Source organism: Humulus lupulus, chromosome 1 (genome assembly GCF_963169125.1).
Source record: "Humulus lupulus chromosome 1, drHumLupu1.1, whole genome shotgun sequence".
Lineage (NCBI taxonomy): Eukaryota > Viridiplantae > Streptophyta > Magnoliopsida > Rosales > Cannabaceae > Humulus > Humulus lupulus.
Genome location: NC_084793.1, coordinates 241020796 through 241044014, shown reverse-complemented (window position 1 = coordinate 241044014; position 23219 = coordinate 241020796). Strand labels below are relative to the sequence as shown.

General features: G+C 34.9%; 2 protein-coding genes across 3 annotated transcripts; both read left to right on the top strand.

Moving 5' to 3' along the window:
* The first annotated feature begins 11366 nt into the window (after positions 1-11366).
* Positions 11367-15392, top strand: LOC133830326 (uncharacterized). 2 transcript variants are annotated; one of them, XR_009891993.1, is made up of 3 exons: positions 11367-11609; positions 11726-11776; positions 14307-15392. XR_009891993.1 is itself a non-coding variant. In XM_062260298.1 (2 exons), the coding sequence occupies exon 2, from the start codon at positions 14909-14911 to the stop codon at positions 15365-15367; it is 459 nt and encodes a 152-aa protein (XP_062116282.1). In that variant the 5' UTR covers positions 11679-11776; positions 14307-14908; the 3' UTR covers positions 15368-15392. The 2 variants fall into 2 exon arrangements, 1 of the variants encoding a protein (XP_062116282.1); XM_062260298.1 differs by lacking the exon at positions 11367-11609 and having other exon boundaries at positions 11679-11776.
* A 4512-nt stretch (positions 15393-19904) lies between these two features.
* On the top strand, positions 19905-20591 carry LOC133831599 (uncharacterized). The gene has a single exon (XM_062261969.1). It carries the CDS (start codon positions 19905-19907, stop codon positions 20589-20591), a length of 687 nt encoding a protein of 228 aa, XP_062117953.1.
* Positions 20592-23219: the final 2628 nt, after the last annotated feature.

The following is a 23219-nucleotide window of genomic DNA, read 5'->3' as shown; positions in this document are numbered from 1 at the left end:
AATGTTAGGGTAGAAGATGGAGATGAGTGGAAAATTGCCAATACTCTAAAATCTTTACCTTTGTTCTCACTAAAACATCAACAAGCTTCAAATCTTTGAGATCCTCCTAGAACCACCACTCTTGAACCCTAGAATGCAAGATCCATGCCATGCATGGCCATTAGAATCACATTCATGCATAGTAAAATCCCTTAGGTTTTCGGGTTTTAATGAAAAAGAGAAGGAAAGAGTGTACTAGGTTCGAAACTTACATTTGCCTAGTGTGCTCGTGAGTTTTCTAACTTCCTTCAATGCAGAGTGAGAGCTCTTGCTCCTTGGAGAGAAAAATGGCAGAAAATGGAGAGGGAAGAGGGAGAGCTTTGGTTTTGGGGAGAAGAGATGGGAGAAAGGGTTTTGTTTTTCTTGAGAGAAAATAAGTATTTTTCTTATAAAAAAAATGATTAGTTGTGTAAGAGTGGAATGATTAGGGTTAAGCCAATGAGTTGGTGAGGCTCTTACATTTCCTAGGGTTGGTTTCCTAGGCTCTTGAGAGCCCTAGGCACCACCTTGACCGCCCCTTCTCTCTTTCCTCCATTGGAAAAGACCTTAATGCCCTTGCCCCTTTTACTTACTTCTAATGCCACTACAAGAAAATTGGGTCTTTACCTACCAATTTTAAGTGTAGGTAAAGCTAGCCTAATTGTGGGTAATGTGGTTGACCTACCAATATGGAATTGGTAGAGATTGATAGGTAAAGGTTAGTGGGGAAAGAGTCTTTACCTACACTTATTAATACTGGTAGGTAAAAGAATCAGTGGACCCCACTAAGTTATAAATCAATTGATGAGTCAGCAGATGACGTGTTTGACGACGTGGCATCCTACGTGTCTGCTGACATGGTTTCCATAGTTTTATGTGTCTGATGATGTGGCATCCTACGTGTTTGCTGACATGGTTTCCATAGTTTTATGTGTCTGATGACGTGGCATACATCAATATCGCCACTTGGCATCTTGTGGTTGCTCCATGTGTCAAACAATAATTTGTCCACGTGTCGTTTGATAATTAGTACATATGTCATCATTTGATATAGACCACGTGGCATCATTTTATTAGTCTACGTGGCACGATATTATTAGACCATGTGGGGTCATTTTATTAGCCCACATAGCATGATTTTATTGGTCTATTACAGAATTTATATTTTGGTCAAATGTAATGGTTATGTGTAGGTAAAAGATAATAAGAGTTATTATAAATGTTCTATATTAGAAATAAACTAGAAAAAAACCATACAATAATAAAATGTTTAATGCTAAAATTCTTTATAATGTTCAATACTAAAATAAGTCATAAAGTTATCATTTTAAGGTTACCCCTACAAAAATAAAAAAACTTCATAAAGTTCATTCCTTAGTAAATTACTGTAAATAAACTAAGAATCATCTTGTGACTCCCGAACCGAACTCAAATAAATTATTTAACATTAATAATAAAATAAACAAACCTATATTATAAAATATTCATTGCTTATTAAAGATGAGTGTTAAACTAATTACATTTCATAAAAAATATCAACAAGTCTATTACAAGTCTATTCTTGACTTTGAGATTATTACTAAAGAGCATCATTTTTCTCAAACTTGTGAATGTCGATGATGGCTTTGTGAGGTGGACACCGACGATGGTTGGAGGTGGGGTTCGGGTTGGCAACAATGGGAAAATATAATTAATCTCAACATAATAATTATCCCCAATTTAATCATCATAAGGATTTCACAAAATATGACTTATTATTATGGGCATTTATGACACTTGATATACCAGCATATATTAAAAAACAAATATATGAGCACATCAAGTCCCATAATCACCAACATAAAATAAAATCATTTATCAACATCACAGGCAAAAAAAAAAAAAATCAAAGTAGCATAATAATCCAAATCAAAAAAAGAAAATATAAGTCAACATTCAAAACTACATTTAATAGGCAATATGCATCGAAAACTATAATTCATGTGATAAAACAAAGAAGTTCATATGCAGTATATATGAACATGTAAACAATGATGAAGATAATACAAACTAGATTCAAAGTTTAACATAAAAAAACTTAAAATAAAAAGTAGATGTCTCTTCTCCTTTTTAAAAAGAATAACAGATTCATATATATAATCAATGAACATAACACATAAATCAAATACCAAACACAAAATTTTCACACTTTAAAAAAAATCAGATTCAAAACATATTTGTATACAGAATAAAAATCAGATTCAAACACACAAAACTCGTAAACTCAAAAACTAGTTATCTCTCCAAAAACAAAGTTCACCCTACAATATCAATATCAATATCAAAGTTCACCCTACAAACTAGAAAGCAGAGCATGCTAAAAATAGAGAAACACTTGAGATTAATGCAAAACTTTAGAAATAGAAAAACAAAGAAATATGAAAAAACAAATATCTAAATATGAAAAACAAATATCAGAACATAAACAAAATTAGTAAATCTTACTACAGGAACAAAGAATCAGATTCACTAATGCAGTAAGCTTATTAAATTAATCTACATCTTAAATCTGAATATCAATATCAATAACAAAGTACAAAAAAATCTCCAAATCTGAATATAGCAACATAGTATCAATTTATTGATGATAGCATATACCTTGTTGTTCTGCTGTCTCTGCTACAGAACCAAAAGCTACTCCAAAACAGGGAATAACAAAGACCAAACACTATATGTGATGTTCCCAAATCATCATCAGTATTTCAAAACTAATTATGACCAAATATGGGCATTTATGACATACATAGAATGCCAATATAACTAAAAATACGGCATATCAAATGTCATAATCACTAACACATTAGCTAGTCATACTTATTATGGCTCTTCATTGACAAGAAAAAAGTGCACGTCTACACAATGTCTCAAAAATGAAATAAGTAAACCATAACCATAAAATCAATTAAAAATACACTTGTTTAAGAGCCGAAGAAAGGTACTGTGTTCATAACTTTGAATACACAAAATCATATAATTAGAAAGACAAAAAATCACATATTCATAGCAATGTTTGAATCCATACTGCCTTAAATAATAAAAACAATCCAAATCAATATACATAATCAAAGATTTTGATTTTCCACTAATAATAAAATCACCCAAATCAACACACATATCTAATATTCAGATTTGGCTAAGATAATAAAAATTAATATAATCAACACCACAATATATTCAAAATTGGCTTTTAAAAAAAAAAGTTCATAAAACTATTCTCAAAACATATCTAAAATCAATTCCAAACTTGAGCAAATCAATAAAAATCTGTCAAATATATAACAACCCACCCAAAAACTGTAACGACCCAAATTCGCTAATAAGGCTCAAGGGCCTTGATTAGCGTGCCAGGAGGGCATGATGGGATTTTGTGTGATTTTATGAGTTAAATGCATGATTATGATTTAAAGCGTTATATGACTATTTGATTATTGGAGATGCATGACTATGTACATTAGTATGCATGTAGGCCCGGATTGTGTTAGAAGGGCATAATTGTAATTTTGGCCATGTTGGGCATAACTGTATTGATATGTGATGATTGTTGAGACCACACTGTGATGTGGATGTATCTGTGATTTGTGACTCGAGACGATCCCAGTGAGCAGACTAGCGGAAAGTCGAGGCAGAGATTTATACCTAGCTCGGGGCGAGCCTGGGGGTATAAATAGGAAGCTAGTGAGTATATTGGGGTTTATTTTGATATCAAGGAATATTATTTGGTGACTTTTCAGGTATTGGGGAACAAGCGGGAAAATATTAGAGACACTTGAGGATTAGCGGGAACTGGGTAAGATGACTAAAATGGCCCTACTTGGACAAAAGGGTTTAGAATTAATAGGGAGGGCATTTTGGTCAATTGGCTTTCTAGAGATTGATTATTGGGGCTGTATTCACTTAGTGGGATTTATAGAGAAAGTGTGTTGGCTATGGAGAGAAAGAAAGAAAAGAAAGAGAAAGGAAAGAAAGAAAAGAGAGAAAACAGAGGGTTTTTTTTTCCAAAGGATCGGTTTGGGGTTCTAGCACCTCTTCTCTTCAAATTTCTTGGGGCAAAGCTCAGTGGAGTGCTAGGATAGGCTGAGCATCAAGGATCTTAAGGTTATGCTTGAAGATTTGGCAAGGATTAGCAAGAACACATCAACTTTGGAGGTAAGTTTTTAGAGTTTTCAGTTTTAAGGGTTTGGCTGGTTTGAGCTGTGTTTTGAGCTGAGATGATGGGAATTTTAGGGAATTTCTGGGAAATCTTTGAGGATGAGCAAGCTATGAAGGTCTAGGAAGTGAATCAAGGTCGAAATTGCATCAATGGTATGAATTCTAGGCCTTTAACTTTGTTGTTTGACTGAATTTCTGGGTTTAGGGTTCATCTATGGTGAATCTTGAGATTTGGGATGTGTGTGCTTGGGTTTTGAGATTTAGGGATGCTTGGGATGAATGGAGAGTGTTTATGTGCTTGGTTTTGAGTTTGGTAATGATTTGGAAAAGTTTGGGGTTGAAATGGTAGAAGGAAATCGCAGGAGGCGATTTTGGGTAGTGCTGGTCTGCAACTAGCGCTACAGCGCTAGTCAGTGGGCGCTGTAGCGCTAGCCCCTGTTCCTGGGGGTGTGGTTCTGCTTGTAGCGCTACAACGCCCTCTTTAGAGCGCTGTAGCGCTGCACTGTTCACAGAAGGGGTTTTTGGGCTATTTGAGAGGGATTTTGACCTAGGGTTCGGGGCTCGATTCTGCCACTTTGTTTTGGGGATCTAGGACTTCCCGGGGGCTCGGGAGTGGTCCCGAGGCTAGGTATTTGGACTTGGGGTTCGGTGTTGACTTTGACCTATGTTTGTGCCTAGGTGTGCGCTAAGGCTCGAGTGGGATCGTGCTCAAGGAGTCAAGTGTTGAAAGCTATCGAATTGACAGGTAAGAAAACTATAACACCCGTAGGATAGGGCATGGGCCCATAGTGTGATTGCGGGGCACGGCCCTATATTGCATTACATGTTAGGGTGCAGACTTAAATGAATTGATATTTGTTTGAATGTTGTTTGAGTTATGCTATATGTGATTATAGTGGAATGAGAACGGCAATGGAGCCGAGAACGGCGAAAGGCCGAGAACGGCAGTGGGGCCGGAAGTAACACTTAGCACATGGGATGCTTATAGTCAGGGTAGGACCCAGTGGATACATGTGATATCCTTACGGTGAGGACCGAGACCCCAGGCTTTGGTAAGGCTTCTGGGGCGGCATGGCCGTGTTTGCTTAGTCTAATGGTTGACCTATTTATCTGTGGACTATCTGATATGATTAACTGTATAATTTGCATATGTTATGTACTGCATGAGTTTTCTTGCTGGGCTTCGGCCTACGGGTGCTCTGTGTTGCAGGTAAGGGCATAGGTTGAGTCAACCAACCATGAGTACGGAGAGCGTGAGGCGACGCGTACATGTTTGGCCTGCCCGACTGCTTTGGTTGGGGGTTTATTCGAGAATGGCTGTAATAATCTATGATTTTTATAATTAATCAACTGTAAACTTATTTAAGATGTAAATAGTTTTCAAACCTTATTTTGGGATCCCAGATGTTTAATACTAGAAGTTTTTAATGAAACGACGTATTTTCAAAGATTACAGCCTTAACTTTTGATTAGTCACACTTTCGTTTTAAAATCCTCGGTCAGCGAGTTCTTTGCACACTGTTTTGTCTTAAAACTCACTTGGTAACGGCTCTAAGGAAGTAGGGCGTTACAAAAACCATATTATAAAACAACTTTAAATACATAATATAAAAAAGAATCCAAACTAAAACTTGCCCAAGACAGTGATTAAACCACAGATTGCCTCATAATAAAATTGCCAAAACTAGCTACCATATTTAAAAAAATTAGATATGCCATAATAAAAATTACCAAAGACAAAATCAATCAACAACATATTTTCAAATATTCAGATTTGCCTCATATAGATATATTCATCACCAATCCTTCAGATTTTGGGAATTTATAATAAATAAAATCATAGTATACCTCTATAATGCATACCTAAACTACAAATAAATCCACTACAATCAACACCTCAATCCCCATTGCTGCAATCAACACCTCAAACCTCGTTGCTGTAATCAATACCTCAAACCCACCAGCCACTGCAATGAGGAAAACAAATAAAAGAAAGTTAAAACATTGTAAGGATAAAAACATAAAAAATGATAGTGAGCATACGGTATCTCTATTGAAGAACAGTGAATAAAGCGTTTAGATTCAATAACAGAAATAAGGCGTCTGGGTTCAAGAAAAGAGGTGAAGGCGTCTCGGTTCAACAATGGAGAAGAAGGCCTCTGGATTGAAGAACAGATTCAAGAATAGAGACGAAGGCAACTGGGTTCATGAAGATGAACTAAGGCTCTTGGGTTGGAAGATTGGAGATGTAGGGTCTCGACTATTCGGACAAGAACTAGACAAAGGAAGGCACTTGATGTTCAACCGTGGAGATGAAAGGTCTCGGCTATGCTCAGCCATGGTCTGATGATGGTTAACAAATCCAATAGCATTTTCTTTCACTTTTCCAATTTGGACACTGGAATTAAGTTATACTAAAGGCACTATATTGTTGTCTCAATTGAACACACAAAGAATAAAAATCAGACTTCATTCCCACTTTTTTCATTCTTCCTGATGGGAAAACACCAGTAGACTGAAGATGGAAAAAAAAAAGTCTACAAAACTATGCACATGAACTTTTTCTCCTAGTTAATTATATCTCTTCTTTCCCTATGTTGTTTCTCACTTTTAAACAATTTGGATCCAAAAGCCTTGATTGGTTTCTTCTTCCTAATGTTTGCTTGTTCCAAAGTCAACATGCAACATACTGCATCAATGCACATAATATCAACTAATATCCTCCCACATAAGATAGGATTGAGCTTACATTAACGTTATGGCTGCATTTAATACAAACGAACAGCCATACTATCCAATATATATCACTAAAACAGAGGTTTACATTCAATCAGCTACAAGATAGACATGACCCCTCGCTTAACCCTGAGTTTAAGAACTTGAACAACTTCACCTTTACTAATATTACCTTTGGGTGTGCACCAAAAACCGTCAGCATCTGCATCAAAGTTCAGACCTAAGAATGAGTAATGCTAAAGATAAGTATATGCTTCAAAACTGTTCCTTTCTTTTCTTCTCTTTATATATTTTAAATCTATTAAAAAACTATATAGAAAGGTTGATGAGCCAAGTACGTAAAACAAAGAAAAGAAATATACTTTTCGTCTTTCTCTTTCGGGTAACTCTTTTCCTAAGTTCATTAACCAAACGAAACAAGATCAAACTCGGAAAAGATACAGAAACCCAGAAGATCAACATGATTTCAATAATAGTAAACCAAATAAGAAATCTCATTGAATCAAGAAATTCACTCCTAAGATCAAGAATTAAACAAAAACCCACATTCTAAATCCTCCCTAATCGAACAACTGACTCGAAGTCAAATCAAGAAACGCCAAAAAGTATGAAGAACCAATTACCACTAACTAAATCACAATCATTGGCAAAGTGCGAAATCAAAATAAATAACAGAAACCCAAATCAAGAAAAAGCAAAAATAAATAAACAAACCGCATCGGTAGAACTGTTATCAACATCCATCTCGGGTCAGAGCTTGGCATAAAGCTGAGGGCTGCGATACAAAGAACCAGTCGCGGGTCGATGCTTGATGACCGGAACGACGTCAAAGGAGACAAAACCCATGTAGAGCAACATGCCAGAGATGTAAAGAAGCGGAACGAAGAGAAAAACTCCCTGGCGGCGAATAAGTACAGAAAGAATGTGTCAGGTGAATCTCTGGAGCAAGCTCCGACCAGGCGGATTAAACCGACTGGTCTTGGACCGGCCGTGGAGCAACCGAGGCGACCTGAACGGCGACTAAGGCGGCGAAGGCATGGTGTGGCCACTACTCGGCAGCCTATTATATGGGTGCATTTGGGATCGATCGACTGGGTGTTTGGAAGAGAGAAGAGGCTTTGAGAGACAAGTGATAGGGTTTAGGTTTATAAGTATATATTTATATTTAATAATAAATTTATTTATGTTTTTATTATATTATATGTATCGATAAAATGACGTGTAAATTATAAAACAAGTATGGTTAGACACTAGGATAATGTTGTAGACACATCATCATTAATTTTAATAAAATTTAAAAAATTAAAATAAAATTAGAGGGAAAAATGAGCTCCAAAAGCTTAATTTTTTCCCTCCAATATATACGTAGGTAAAAATCTTTACCTACCAACTTTATTGGTAGCGAAAAATATATTTGAAATAGTTTATTTATTTTGTAATATTTACCTACGCATAGTTCGTACCATTAAATATTGGTAGGTAAAAGTCACATTTACCTACAAATAAATATAAGTAGGTAAGGAATTGGTAGGCAAATGTCGTACACATCATATTATTTACTCCACATAAGCTTCCAAATAAGCATTTATAATAATAAAATAATATAATGAAAATAAAAAATGGGGGGAAAATTGAGCGGGAATGGTTAAAAAATTTCCCTCCATAATATACGTAGGTAAAGATCATTACCTACTGATATTATTGGTAGGTAAAGCTATGTTCCGAAATATAATATAATGGACTAGCATTTACCTACTAATATTATCTACCAATAAATATTGGTAGGCAAAATATTACTTTCCCTACCAATATATATTGGTAGGTAAAATATTGGTAGGTAAAGATCAGATTTCTTGTAGTGTGCACTCAAGGGCCCTCTGGTAATTTCACTCTCCAAATTTAACCAAAAATTTACCCTATAGTTTTTAAATATCTCCAAGCTAAAATAAAATAAATGTGACCAAAATAAATTTGTCACATAACATATAATTTTGGTAATTTACTAAATTGACCAAAATGCCCTTAGAGTCTCAGGCAAGAATTTCCATTCTTAAACTCGGCAGAATGGAACTAAATCCTCAATCAAATTTTCTTAAACTTATTGACTTGACTATAAAGTCTCAGTGCCAGAAAAAATTAATATTTTTATGCCATAGTATTTCCTATATAATTAATCCGAGATTTTTACCCGATTATGGTTTTTAACCCGGTCCACGAAAAAAAAACCGCACGTACCATAACATGGCTAGCATTCAAGCATCACAACTTCTTGTAACATAAAATGTTCCCCTGACATAATACATAATACATAATACAGGGAATTAAAATACCCGAACTAAGGTTTACATATATAGATACAATAAATCAAACACAAACAGATTAGAGATTACCTCTTGTAGCCTATCGAGAGTTCACAAATCTTTTTGTTTAAACCAACGATCTTCCTATCCTTATTCTTAAAGCTCACACCTTGATCTTCCAAGTCAATCCTCAAACACACAAGGATGTGCGTGGGCACGTAGGGATTTTTCAGGTTTAGAAAAATCAATTGCTTTCATTTATGAGACAAAGTCTCACAGTCAAAACTTCCGGAAAACAACTTATTGAAAAGTATCGCTACTTTTCAGGTTTATAAAGATAATTAACTAATTTAATTAATCTTTATATTATTTAAAATAAAACTAATCAGTCATAACCTATTTAATTATTTAATTTAAATCATATTTAAAAATAATAATTAAATATAATATAATTAAATAAACAAATTATTTGAAATTCAAAATTCAAATCCCAAAGATAGGAAATATCCCTCTGTGGTGCCACTCACCGTGCCATACAGTGAGTGGCGTGAGCCACATTAGGATTTTCCCTAATTTTCACATTTGTTTGTTTAATTAATAATTAAGACAATATATTTATCCCAAATTAAATATGAGTTAATTCAAAATTAACTTTATCTTAAAATATGAGTTCTAAATAAATAAATAAATGATGGACCCAAAATGGGTACGTTTTAAATATGTAAATCGCAAGCGCACAAATCATATATACAGAGTTCGTGTAAGCAAGGATGTCGAACCTAAATGAGTTGTCTAAAATAAGAAAAAGAAAACTATTTGAAACCAACATCAATAAAATCTAACCTAGCTCCAAAGATTGATGATGAGATATTGTGACAAGAAAATTAAATAAAGATAATAATAAAGAAATTAAAGACAATATATATAACTAAATTAATAATTGTAAAGAAGATGGTAGAAGAAAGATTATTAAGATAATAGAATCTACAAAACATAAGTTCAATAATATTTATAAGTACATTGATTCTCAAGTTTTTAGTAATAGTAGAAATTAATCAAATGATCACTTATTCAAATTAGATATTCTATTTAGGAACAAGTAATTATTGAAATATAGGATTTATCTTCACCTTTTAAGATATAACTTAAATGTATTTAGTGTGAATAAATCTAAATAAATAACAAATAAATCAATGAATACTATTTATAAAACATAATATTTTTGTTCTAAGCATTTGATGTGCACAATTTAATGACACACCTGAATCAAAGGGTATTATGATTTTGCACTAATGAAGAACAAAGTGTAAATATGTGCTAACAATAAAAAATACACAATATTTAAGATGAAAGAAGATATTTGAACTTTGTTGCACAAATGGGATATCAACATACAAAATAAATATAATCTACTTACATATTGTTTCATCATCATCTTAATAATCCTAAAAAGTGTAGTGCACCAATTATTTTTTTTAGTTTATTAAATTTTGTGATTTATTTTATTTAAGTGTTAAGTTTGATAAATTGTTTTTATTTAAATGTTGTTTATTTTATTAGTTGTTGTTTGTTATTTTATTTAATTGTTAGAATTGTTTGTAGAATATTTTTGTGAAATTACTTGTTAAATGATATATATTCATTTTTATTTTAAAATGTGATTATGTGAGATTTGGTTGAATGCACTAAGGTGCATGGTAGATAGTGATGCACCCTAGTGATTTAGTGTGTGCAAGTGCATGGTAACATGATGCACATGTGTAGATTTTCTACACATTTTATAATTTCCATATATTAGATATAATTGATTAAAAAAAAAGAAAGGGTAAGTGAAGGGTGGACGTGTAGTGTAGTGGTAAAGGGATTGATTTTTTTCGATTATTTTTCTAAGGTAAATAAATTTAAATTGGAATAAGATAGCTATTATGGGTAAGGGAATTTTGACTTTTTATTATTTAAAATACTCTTTATTATAAAGGATTTGTAGGCTTAATTAGATGAGTGGATTGGGGAACTTACCATTTATTTTGGTGAGGCTTTATGAGGGAATTAAGATTAAAAGGAAGGAAAAGGAGGAAGTGAGGCCATTTTTCCGTGACCTAGAGAGAGGATGGAGAGAGAGAGAGTGGCGAGCTAGAGAGAGAGGAGGAAAGGGCTGCCATTTTCTAGAGAGAAGGAAGAAGAGAAAAAGAAAAAGAAAGAGAAGGGGAAGAAGAAGAGGGTTTCGAAACCCTAGGTAAGTTCTAACCTATTGGTGTTTAGCTAGAGAGAGAGAGGAGGAAAGGGCTGCCATTTTCTAGAGAGAGGGAAGAAGAGAAAAAGAAAAAGAAAGAGAAGGAGAAGAAGAAGAGGGTTTCGAAACCCTAGGTAAGTTCTAACCTATTGGTGTTTTAAATATTGAATTAGAGTCTTCTCCTCTTCTCTAATCTAAGATTAATTTGTGGTTTCTTTCTTTGGATGTATGGTGTTCGAAAATACCCTAGGTGACAAGGTTTTTCTTGCTAAGAGTATTCTTGATTCAACAATCAAGAGAGGTAATGATTTTTCTTAACCTATGTTAGATTGATGAGTCTATCCTTGATGTTGATTTTGGTGGTGTTTAATGGTTTGGTTATTGTAGGTTGGTGATGAGGTGGTTATGTTTGGTTTTATTTCTCATGAAAAGAATATGTTTTGTTAAAAAGGCTCATGGGAATGTTTGAGAGAATATGTGTTGATGAGATTTATATGAGGGTTGTATTTTATGTTTATATTGCTATGATTATTTTAGACCATTGATTTATGTAAAAATAGGCAAGAATGATGATAGATGCATGCTAGGTTTTATGTGAAGGTAGATGAGAAATTTTGTGATATTTTGTGGTGGATCTTGAGTGTTTCGGCCTAGGGGTAGAAGGTTCAATCATAATTGTTTTCCTTGTATGTTTTGAAATAATGGTGATTTTAGAAACATGATATGATGTATATGATATTATGTATCAATGAATTATGGTATGCATGCAAAATGATAGAAACGTGTTAGGTTTAATATAAAGGCATATGTGAATAATGGTGTTTATGTATTAATGCATGTTGTTATTATTGTTTTGTTGGATTGCATGTATGAATTCATTGGAAATAGAATAAGGTTGTAAATGAATATGTGTTAGTGATGTTCTTTGAATTATTTGTATAATAAGAGCATGTTAGGATTTGTGATTTATTGTGTTTATTGGACATGTATGATTTTGTATGGAATTTTTGAAAGGCATGAGATAAAAGATGAATTTCATGATTAATTATGCTTGCTGATTTTTGTGAATAATTAGGTAATAAGTTTGGTGATATAGTGATTTGCATACATAAGTAATGTCCTTAATGCTATGTTGATTTTATGGAATTAAAAGGGTGTTATAAGTCACAATAAAATGATATTTTTACTCAAATTAATACCTACAGAATTTTTATTATATTTTTAGAAAAATATGAGGTTTTAAATTCAATATAGTGATTTTTAATGATAAATATGATTGCTGGAATTTTGTAAAAAAAAATATAAAGTGTGTTTCAATAAAATGAATTTGATTAGTATTTGAAATAAATTAATACCCTAAGTTATAGTAATATTAAAAATGATATTTTTAATATGGTATGAGTGTATATTTTAATAGTTATGATTTTCTTTATTTTGATTAAGGAAAATATTGAATTTAATTTATTTGTGATTTTTAAAGAAATTAAATGGTGGCTGCAAGTTTAGTTTAAAATGATTATTTAATTGTCACTGATGAATTTATGTTACATAAAACTAAGCCTTAAAATAATTCAAATAAAATATATTTTTCCACACTTAAAAATATTTTTTTCTCACATCATCTATGTAACACAATTAATTAATATTAAATTGATTTTTCTAAGGAAACATGGTAATCATAGGTATTTTTCTTTTTAAAATAATTTCCAAATGCCTTTGTTATTTCTTTGTAATTTGAAAATAATAATGGTCTTTTATATTTTCTTAATGGCTAAATAAAATTGTTTTTATGAAATAAAAAGAATGTCTAGGGAGATTTAATCAACTTAGTAATTTTTAAGAAGATAAACAATGGTAAACAACACATGCTACAAGTCTTTTATTTTTAAAACGATAGAAGTAAGACGCATAGAATTATCGTTTTAAATGCCACAATTATGCAACGTTCCCACGTATGCATGTTACATGCAAATTCACTTTTACGTCCAAAATTATGTCTTTTATGCAACCATGTACTTTTTATAGAAAGATCATGCATGCAAAGTAGGTAGAATGAGCATTATTCTTTTTATGACCTTATGTGTAATTAAGTATATTTGTATGTTGTGTGTAACTCTTATTATGTGTGCATGTCCCATGCACACATGAGTTGTATGAAAGGGCAAAATAGTAATTATATGAAGCAAAGAAATGTCATTTTGATTATGGTATACACTCGTTGAGAAGTTGTGATTTTACTTAGCTTGGACCTGAGGTAAGGAAGTTAGATAGAATTTATGAATGTTATATTATGAATGGTAAGACTGTTGTGTGAATAGAATGTTATGAATTATGAATGCCATAATGTGATGATATGTTGGCTTGTATGAATGTTGTATGATATGAATGGATGTTAGCGTGATGAACGCGACACATTAAAATGGGTTGCAAAGGATAAAGAAGACGTAACCCGAGTTACTAAGGATATGAAGACGTAACTCCATGGGCAGACGCGCCGAGGTTATTCAAGGAGCAGAGACCCTTGTTTACCTCAAAGGGTGGCATGGACAAGTTGGCGGGCCATGTTTACAAGGAATTGTGTATGAAAGTGCTATGATGTCTGGTTATGGTTATGATTATGTTATGATGTTTGGTGATGTTTATGATTCTGTTATGATGTTATGATATGATGGTGGTAATATGTTTACATTTATGATATTGATGCCAATCTTACGATGATGTTATGATATATAAAGATGAACGGTAGTGTTTGAAAATTGTTGTATCTTACTTGATTGCTGTTTGTACTTCCTTACTGGGCTTTTAGCTCACCCCCTTACTTTCCCTTCCAGGTAGCAAATAGGTTTCTCCATGGCACTCGTGGTGATGTGGGAAGTTCTATCGTCCTGATGTGTATGGCGTGGGGCATCCTATGGACGAAAAACGATCACTAAAAGACACCATCTTAATAATGTTATGTTTTATGAGACTTTTTAAACTTATCAATGGGACTTAAGTTATTGGTTGCTTTTTTTTTTTTGGAACTTCGCATAAAAACTCATATTTTCTTTTAAAACTATTGGGCCCATCTTGCATGTTTTAAGCAAGAACCCACTGAAACCTTTATAATAAGTGGCTTTCCTTTAAAAACCAACGAAATGTGAATGTTTCATTAAGTACTAGTTTAGGGCATTCTTTACAAATGGTATCAGAGCCGGTCGTCCATGTTTCCAAGGACCCTCCTCATACACACTAAAGACGGGAAAATCCACCTCACCTCACCGCGTCGTAAGTATTTGTTTATTACTTGTTTTCGTTTTATTTTATTTTGTATAGTTTCGTAACCGCAGTAGTAGAAATGCCTCCTGTGTTGAGAACGACAAAGAAACAATTACTTAAGTAGATCCGCGCGTTTCCAAGGGTTGAGCTTGACGAGGACCCTTATGATTGGCGCATGGCAGCCTTAAAGATGATAAAGGAGGTCTACGATCGTATCCAAGGAATAATGAATAAGAGGGGAGCCTTGCTTTGGCCCATAAAGCAATTTTGGGTGATGAGTGAAGCTTTGTCGATGTACCCAGAGGCTCTTCAACAGTTAAATCAATCATGGAATGATGTTGTGCTAGATGACATGGAGTTTAGCACCATGGGGTTTACGATTTGCGACTTTCTGGTAAGTTATGACCTTAGTCGTCAGGAGCTGGTATTAGTAAAGACAGATGATGGTGAAATAGAGGAGCATTTAGAGACGGTGCATGACATGGAAGGAGAATCGGCAGTTGAGGAAGTACTACAAGCTATACCGCGTCTGACTGCGAGGATGGAGATTATGGCAAGCGCGCCTAACTATTTCCACATTCCAGAGGATATCTTTGACTATAATTCAGGGGACGAGTCCACCGTTGAGGACTAGAGTCCATTTCGTAATTGTCGCATGGGGGTGCTAATAAATAAGATAGAATAATTATAATTTTCTAAGACCTTAAAGGATTTATGTTTTGGTTAATTAAACACTTTTCGGGATTGCTTAATTTTGGAATAATTTAAACGTTTTGAATACTATTGATATTTTGCTGCAAACTCTAAATGATGTGGTTTGAATATATGATTTTGCAATATCTATCAAACCAATATGCAATGTTCCTTCCTTATGATTTTCCTTTGATTGCCTTAGAGCTTCATCATGTCGACTAGAGGAATAGGAGGAAAGGGAAGAGGAAGTGGCAGAGGAAAAGGTGCCTCCACAAGGTCTGAAACTACGGCCACCCCTGACGTTGAAATGCCATGTAACGTCCTGCATTTTCGGGTACCTTTAAACGACTCGGGTCAGGATTTTTCCCCCGGGTTAAGAATATTATTTTAAATAATATTATATTTTGTTTGTAAGTATTCCATGAGTTATTGCTAGCCAAAATATGAATTTTGTGATTTTAAAAGTCAAGATAAGACTTTCGGTCCTGGACCGACACAAAAACCCTGATCGGGTAAAAATCTCGGAAAATAAAATGAAAAATCATGGCAATTATATTTTGGGCATAAAATACATTCATAAAAGTTAAAGTTTGGTCAAAAATAATAAACCTAAAAGAAAATGGAAATTTTAGGGCATTTTGTGTTAAATGCCTAATTTTACCGAAATGGGGAATTTTATTCCATGAATGGACCTTAGGTTAAATTTTATTATATGATTAATTAAATTAAATGTGAGAGACATTTAATTTAATTAATTAATGTTAAGTTTGGTGATTAAAACTTAATAAGAGTGAAAAAGGTGTCAAAAGCCAATTTGGACTTTTCTTCTTATGAAACCTTTTTTTAACCTTTATTAAAAAAAAAAAAAATGAAATGATTATATATAGCAAGGGTTGGCCGGCCATGTGGTGTTTTAGGTGGTGTGAACCCAACTTAATAAAGATAAATCTCATTTTAACTAAGTCAAGTCAAGTGGGAGGAAAACACTTGAGTGTTTTTGAGATAAATTAGATAGTATATAACTCTTCCATCCCTCCCCAGCCGGCCACACCACCCTCTCTCATTCACTCATCTGATTTTTTAAGACCATTCAAAGTGTTCTCTCAATATTCAACCTCAAGAACACCAAGGAAAACTTGGAGGCTAAGTCTTGGTCTAGGAAGTATTTTCCCTAAGGTAAACCTTCACTAATCTAGGCTTTTGTAAAGTTTTAAGCTTAGAGTTTCAAATAGCTAATTAACTATGTTGTTGGGGGAAGTTGGTTAGGGTTTTTGAAAGGTTTTGGCGGAGCCAAAGCTAATAGGAAGGTCCAAACCTTAAGCAAGAACACCAAAGAGGTAAAAAGTTTACTTTTGATGATTTTGTTGTAGGGTTTTTAGTTTTAAGCATTATTTTGTATATCTAATGCTTAAAGTTTCTTGTTGGTGATGTAATAAGGTTATGGTAGTTGTTTAATAATTTTTATGATGCATGTGTATTGATTTTTAAAAATGGGAACCAAAACCCCCAAGGGTTTTGTAGGTTACCCTAAAACAAAACATGTTTTGAGCTGTGACTTCCAAGGGGTCAAGCAGCCACTGTATATTGGTTTTGTAAAATTTAATTGTACTGTGATGTTGTTGAGATTGAGTACATAAAATTGAGCTTTTGAAACACTAAAAAATGTTTAGAAATGAGTAAGTTATGCTATTTCAAAGTTTAGGTAAAAAACTGTTTTTTCGTATTCTTATTTTCGGAACCAAGTTTGGACAGCCACTGTATGGGGAAAATGAACCCAGTTTTTTCTAAACTTTTGTGGACATATTGCTGGCATAACCTATTAGTCCACTGTAAAATTTGGTAAGAAAATATTAAACGGTTTGAAAGTTATTAACTGTCAAAGTTTGGAAAAAATAAGGACTTGAAAATAAGGTCATTTTTACCTCATTGTTGGAAAATGATTTCACCAATCAAAAATGCTCATTTTGACCTAAGATTTTACAAAGACCTAAATGGCATAACAAAAATGGAATTGGGAAATTTTGGTAACAATTGGGTAAGTAAATTTCAAGTTATGAACTAACGAAGTATGTAGTTAAAAATGTGAAAATTAGGTTTTTCACACTTAGTGTAAAAATGAGATTTTGGAACATAAGGTAAAAAGTAAAATTTTGCTTATTTCAAGATATAAATTGGTAAGTCTTGAAATCATATTTTCACTAAAATTATCCCTTTGAGTTTAAATGAATTATTTTTATTAAAGAGTTTTTATTCTTTCTAAAAATAAGAGATTTAATTTATTAATAGTTAATAAATTAAAAGAGGGTTTAAAACCCTATATTTTGATAAAATAATTAAATAAATTATTTTCCTAGTAAGTAAAATTGATTAATTGCTTTTGGAAAATTAATTAGTCAAGATGAGAAATTTATAACGGTTTTCCTAATTAAGACAAATTAGGCAATTTTCTTAAAACGGTTTTTAGATATTAAAACCTTAAGAAAAATTAAAGGAAAATTTAAAGAGTTTATTTTCTTTAAAAATAATTAAGGAATTTATTTGTATTTTCTGGATATAATACCGGCTAAAATCTTACATATTTTAACCGACTAGTCGAAAGTGCGGGTTAATAGCGATACCTTGAAAGAATAAGATTTTTAGCGGATTGTGGGAAATACCATTGTGATACCTGAGCCTAGGTATCGAGACCTTAGGATAGGTCTCCCCGAGACTTAGGGTTTAGTCTCGAATATTTTGTATAACTTTCCTTAATAGGTTTAAAACCAAATAAGGATTGTAAATCCTTACAAATGACTTTTATTAAAATGACCAAACTGCCCAAAATAATAATAATGAATTATGAGTGCCATAATTAATCCGAGTATACTGTATGGATAACTACAGTATTGGCTAAGCGTAATTGGACTGAACGTTGGAGGGTGAAAACCTGCTGAGCGCTAAGGACTCCAAGTAAGTCAACTTATAGTGTATGGCTGCAACATGAAATGATTATTGTCTTGTATGTTAGTATAGGGATACATGCATATATATAGGCTGTCATAGAAAGTTGCTTAGAGACGTTAGTCTAGTGAGTGCTGATTTAGAAAATATGAACGGTAGAAGTCCGTCATATCCTAGACGGTTGATCCCCGTCACACTGCTTGATTTTATTTATGTCCGGTTCATTACCGCGACGAGTGGCCATGAGATGAGGATAAGCTGGTTAAACCTAGGGGCGCCAAGATAAATGGGACCTAGGGGCCCTCATGCTTACTTAATCATTGGACGGTTAGAATCCGAGCAAGTGCTCTGATAAGTTATTCCCGGATAGCAGCCGTGAATATTGGCCATTCCGTGAGAGTGCCTAGAGATACTAGGGGTTGCCAAGATTGAGTGAGGTTGAACACCCTAGGGGCAGCTGCTCACCAGCACCACTGATTAACATAGAAGTCTCCGTAAAACCGTGTAAATTGTATTACACTCTTGGATAAGTCGTGATGCCCTAGGTAACACGATAGTTACCATTGTTGAGGATATTTATTGGCTAGATCTTAGTGTGGAGACTCGGTTCTCTTTTACAGATTAGCAATTGTGTTGGAGGGCGCGTTACGCCTGAATTGTTGGAAATTGTCGAGCGTTGGTCTCGAATTATATGGTGGTATAATATATCTGCTTGCTCTGGGATTTTCTGAGTGCAGGGATATAATTGTTGGTAAGAATTAGTTGCGATATAATATATCTGCTTGTTCTGGGATTTTCTGAGTGCATGATTTTTATTTAGATGTGAATTAATTTATCCTTGGTTATCAGGCATGACCATAAGTTTGCCAGGACACTTTAGCGTTCTTGAAATTGATTGTGTAGGGTTCGGATGGGTCCGGATCCCTATTTCTCTATCTGCTTTGTTTGGAAGTTGATCTTACTAAGCGTTTTCGCTTACCTAGTTGTTTCATGTTGTAGGTAAGAACAAGGGCAAGGCAGAGCAGTGAGCGCTGGAGTCTTCCTTGCAAATGTACATGTGAACCGACCTTTTGGGAAGCCTTTTTATTTTTGGAAATGTTGTGTAATTTTCCTAAACTAGGCTCACCCTAATCTTTGTAAAACATGTTTGTAACTAAATGTTAAGTATGGCCGTACGACTTTTTAAAAAGTTTTTTTTTCTATGGGTTTTTTAAGACATTTTGTTAAATGAAAACATTTATATTTCCGCATTATCGAGTCTTGAAAATCCGGGTCGTTACATGCCATCTGTTCAACCTGTAGCTCCAACAACACCATTTGTGGACCTGGCCGCAGAGGTAGCAAGGTTAAGAGAACAGTTGAGACTAAGAGATGAGGAACTAGCACAAGCTAGACAAGCACCGCAAACATCCCAAACACACTAGATACCTCAAGTACCAGTGGCGCAACCCCAGCCGCCAGTACCACCGCCTACACCACTACCAGTAACCTGTGGGTTCGAACCAGTATATGAACGCTTCAGGAAACAAGCCCCACCGATGTTTGAAGGGAAAGCCGATCCAATGGTGGCAGAAGATTGGTTAAGGTCGGTTGAGGCTATTTTTGATCATATGGAGTTAGATGACCGCCAAAGGGTTTCCTGCACAGTTTATCTACTTAAAATGGATGCACGAATTTGGTGGGACGTGACTAAACACACCCGTGATCCAAATACCATGACTTGGGCGAAGTTTGTCCAGGCATTCAATAAGAAGTATTACAGCCCAGCTGTGCTAGCAACTAAGGTTGATGAATTTATAACTCTGGTACAAGGGAATCTTTCGGTCACCGACCATGCACCGAAGTTCGATCGATTGGCCAAATTTTCCCCTGAAGTGGTGCCGACTTATGCATTGCGAGTCCAGAGGTTTGTAAGGGGACTCAAACCGATGATCGCGAGGGAAGTTAGGATGACTAGTGCTGAAGTGGTCAGTTATGCAGAGGTATTGGATAGAGCCCTTGAAGCTACATATTTGGAGGAACAGATATGGAAGGATAATGCCGCTAGAAGAGAGAACCACCGCAACAAGAGCTTCCGTGAGAGCAACAAGAGAAAGGCTAACGAAGGGCAGAATAGTGGGGTTGATAAAAGACCTAGACCTCCAGCCACGAATAGCAGCAACCACAACTCCCAGAACCATAGCAACCGCAACAACCGCTTCAATGACCGAAACTGTGTGAACTAACAAGGCAACCGAGTCGAGCATCCTATCTGTCCTAAATGATCGAAGAGTCACCCAGGAGAGTGTCAGGCCGGTACCAACAAATGCTTCAAGTGCGGCCAGGCAGGACACTTGAGAAAGAATTGCCCACAATGGAAGGCGGGACAGAATAATAATAACAATCTGGTGCCAGCAAGAGTCTTCGCCTTAACCCAGAATGAAGCGACCAATAGCAACATCGTGGTTACAGGTCAGCTCCCTATATCTGGTACAATGTGTAGAGTCTTAATTGATTTTGGAGCGACTCATTCTTATGTTTCCATGAATGTGATTGATAGACTGAATATACCTTATAAGATGTTTGAACATAACTTTAGTACATTGTTGCCATCGGGAGATATGATGTTATCAAATAAGTGGTTACCGTCAACACCTATAACAGTAGAGGGCATGGAGTGCCCAGCAGATCTCATAGAACTGAATATACCGGATTATGATGTCATACTCGGCATGGATTGGTTATCCAAACATGGGGCTACGATAGACTGTCGAAAGAAGACCGTAGAGTCCAAGCCAAATGAAGGAGAGGTCTTCTCCTTTAGAGGCGAAGTAGCAGGCTTTCGAACACCCATAATATATGCACTGGAAGCACAGAATATGATGCAACAAGGATGTTCAGTGTTCCTTGCCAGTGTGGCGGATAAGTCCAAGGAGTCAAAACTAAAGCCAGAAAATGTAAGTATTGTTTGTGAGTTCCCTGAGGTGTTTCTCGAGGAATTACCAGGACTACCCCCGGACAGAGAAATCGAGTTTGTAATCGAACTTGCACCTGAAACTGCACCGATCTCTAAAGAACCCTATCGAATGGCACCGAAAGAGTTAAAGGAACTTAAGAACCAACTACAGGAGTTGTTGGATAAAGGGTTCATAAGACCTAGCTGTTTACTGTGTTTTTAGCCAACGACGTGAGAACGTCAAATATGAAAAACCTTCCAGAGAATTTAAATAACACAGACAGTTCAAACAAGAAAAGTAAATAACACACAAGATTTTTATAGTGGTTCAGCCCCGATAGTCGGTAATAGCCTAATCCACTTAGAGTTGTGATTATAGATCTGTATTCAAGATCAGATGGACTTAGAGTTGTGATTATAGATCTGTACTCAAGATCAGATGGACTGTGCCAACTGAGTTTCTTCAGTACAGATTGCAAAAATACAAGGATTCTTTCAGATACACGTACTTTATCTCTCTAGAATACTCAGACCCAAATTTTCTCTCTCTAGAAAGAAGAAGCAGAAGAAGCCCCTCTCTAATCCCATAAGCCCTCTATTTATAGGCTTAGGGTCACACATACGGTATCCCCTAGAATCAGGATATTTTATTATACTTATTACATTTAAATTACAAAAAACATTCAAAATGTAAGTGTTGACGCCGTTTTTCGTCAACAGTGAAAGAAGAGTACGTAAACAATAACTAGTAATGGCCAACAAAAATATGATAATACAAAACACGATTTTTTAAGTGGTTCAGCAGTTAAATCTGCCTAGTCCACGAGTCTTTTTTATTAAGCTCAAGATGATCTCTGAAAATTCTTCAAGGATGAGTTCTTCAGAGTTTTCTCTCAAGGTTCAGAAATTCGGTCCTTTACAATGGTGCATGATCTCTCTATTTATAGAGAAGATTGCAGAATACTATCCTACATATTTCGGGTAGTTACTCTTTTTGTGCAAATAAATTAAATGGCTTTAAATGCTTGTAATCCGATATAAAAGGAAATGTCCCCTGAAGACCAGGGGGCGTATAACTAATCAAATAATATCCCATGATTTTAGGGGATTTACAGTAATAAATGTAGACCACGTCTCTTATGGACAACACTTGTAGATGTTCAAGATTATTATCATATATCTCAAAAGCCTTATTCTCCCAGGTCTCTCATCAACGTTCGAGCTAATGACATCCCCCGAGGTCACATGGCTTTCGAGATCATACGCACGTCAGGCTTGGAACCCTGATCCGAGGTCATCCCTGAGGGTAGATGCATCTCAGGAGCTCCCCTTCGAGATCGTGTGGATTTCGAGGCTACCATATTTGAAGTCGTCTCAGCTTTGCAGGCTCGATGTCTAGTCTTGAAACATACTTCAGACTTTACGAGTTCATTCGCTGCGAATCCAGCTTTCGAGGTCACATTTATCATGGCCCGAAATCTGGGTATAACATCTTGCCCCCTCAAAAGTATTTGTTCGAATCCTAAGAGAAGGAAACTTTTGAACTACTTTCTTCGGGAACCGTACCGTCACACACTTGAAAATGGACACGCGTCAGTTGGATATTGCTCATTTATGGTACTCGAGTACCTTGGAAACCTGCCCACGATCATCCATCTGCCACCTTTTCGGTACCATCATGTCATCGCCCCCTGACTGTTGGATTTCATGAGGATTCTGGCCAATGGCCTAGATTAATTCTTTTTTTTCACTTTTCTCCCTTTATATATTCAAGGTCTTCTTCTTCCTCTTATTGTATTGTACTAAGAAACAAACTAGTACATTCACAGAAATATCAAGAACAATATGAACAAAAACTGGGATAAGGGAAAACAAAGATTGGGCACTTACACAATAATGGCAATTGCAGAGAAATTGC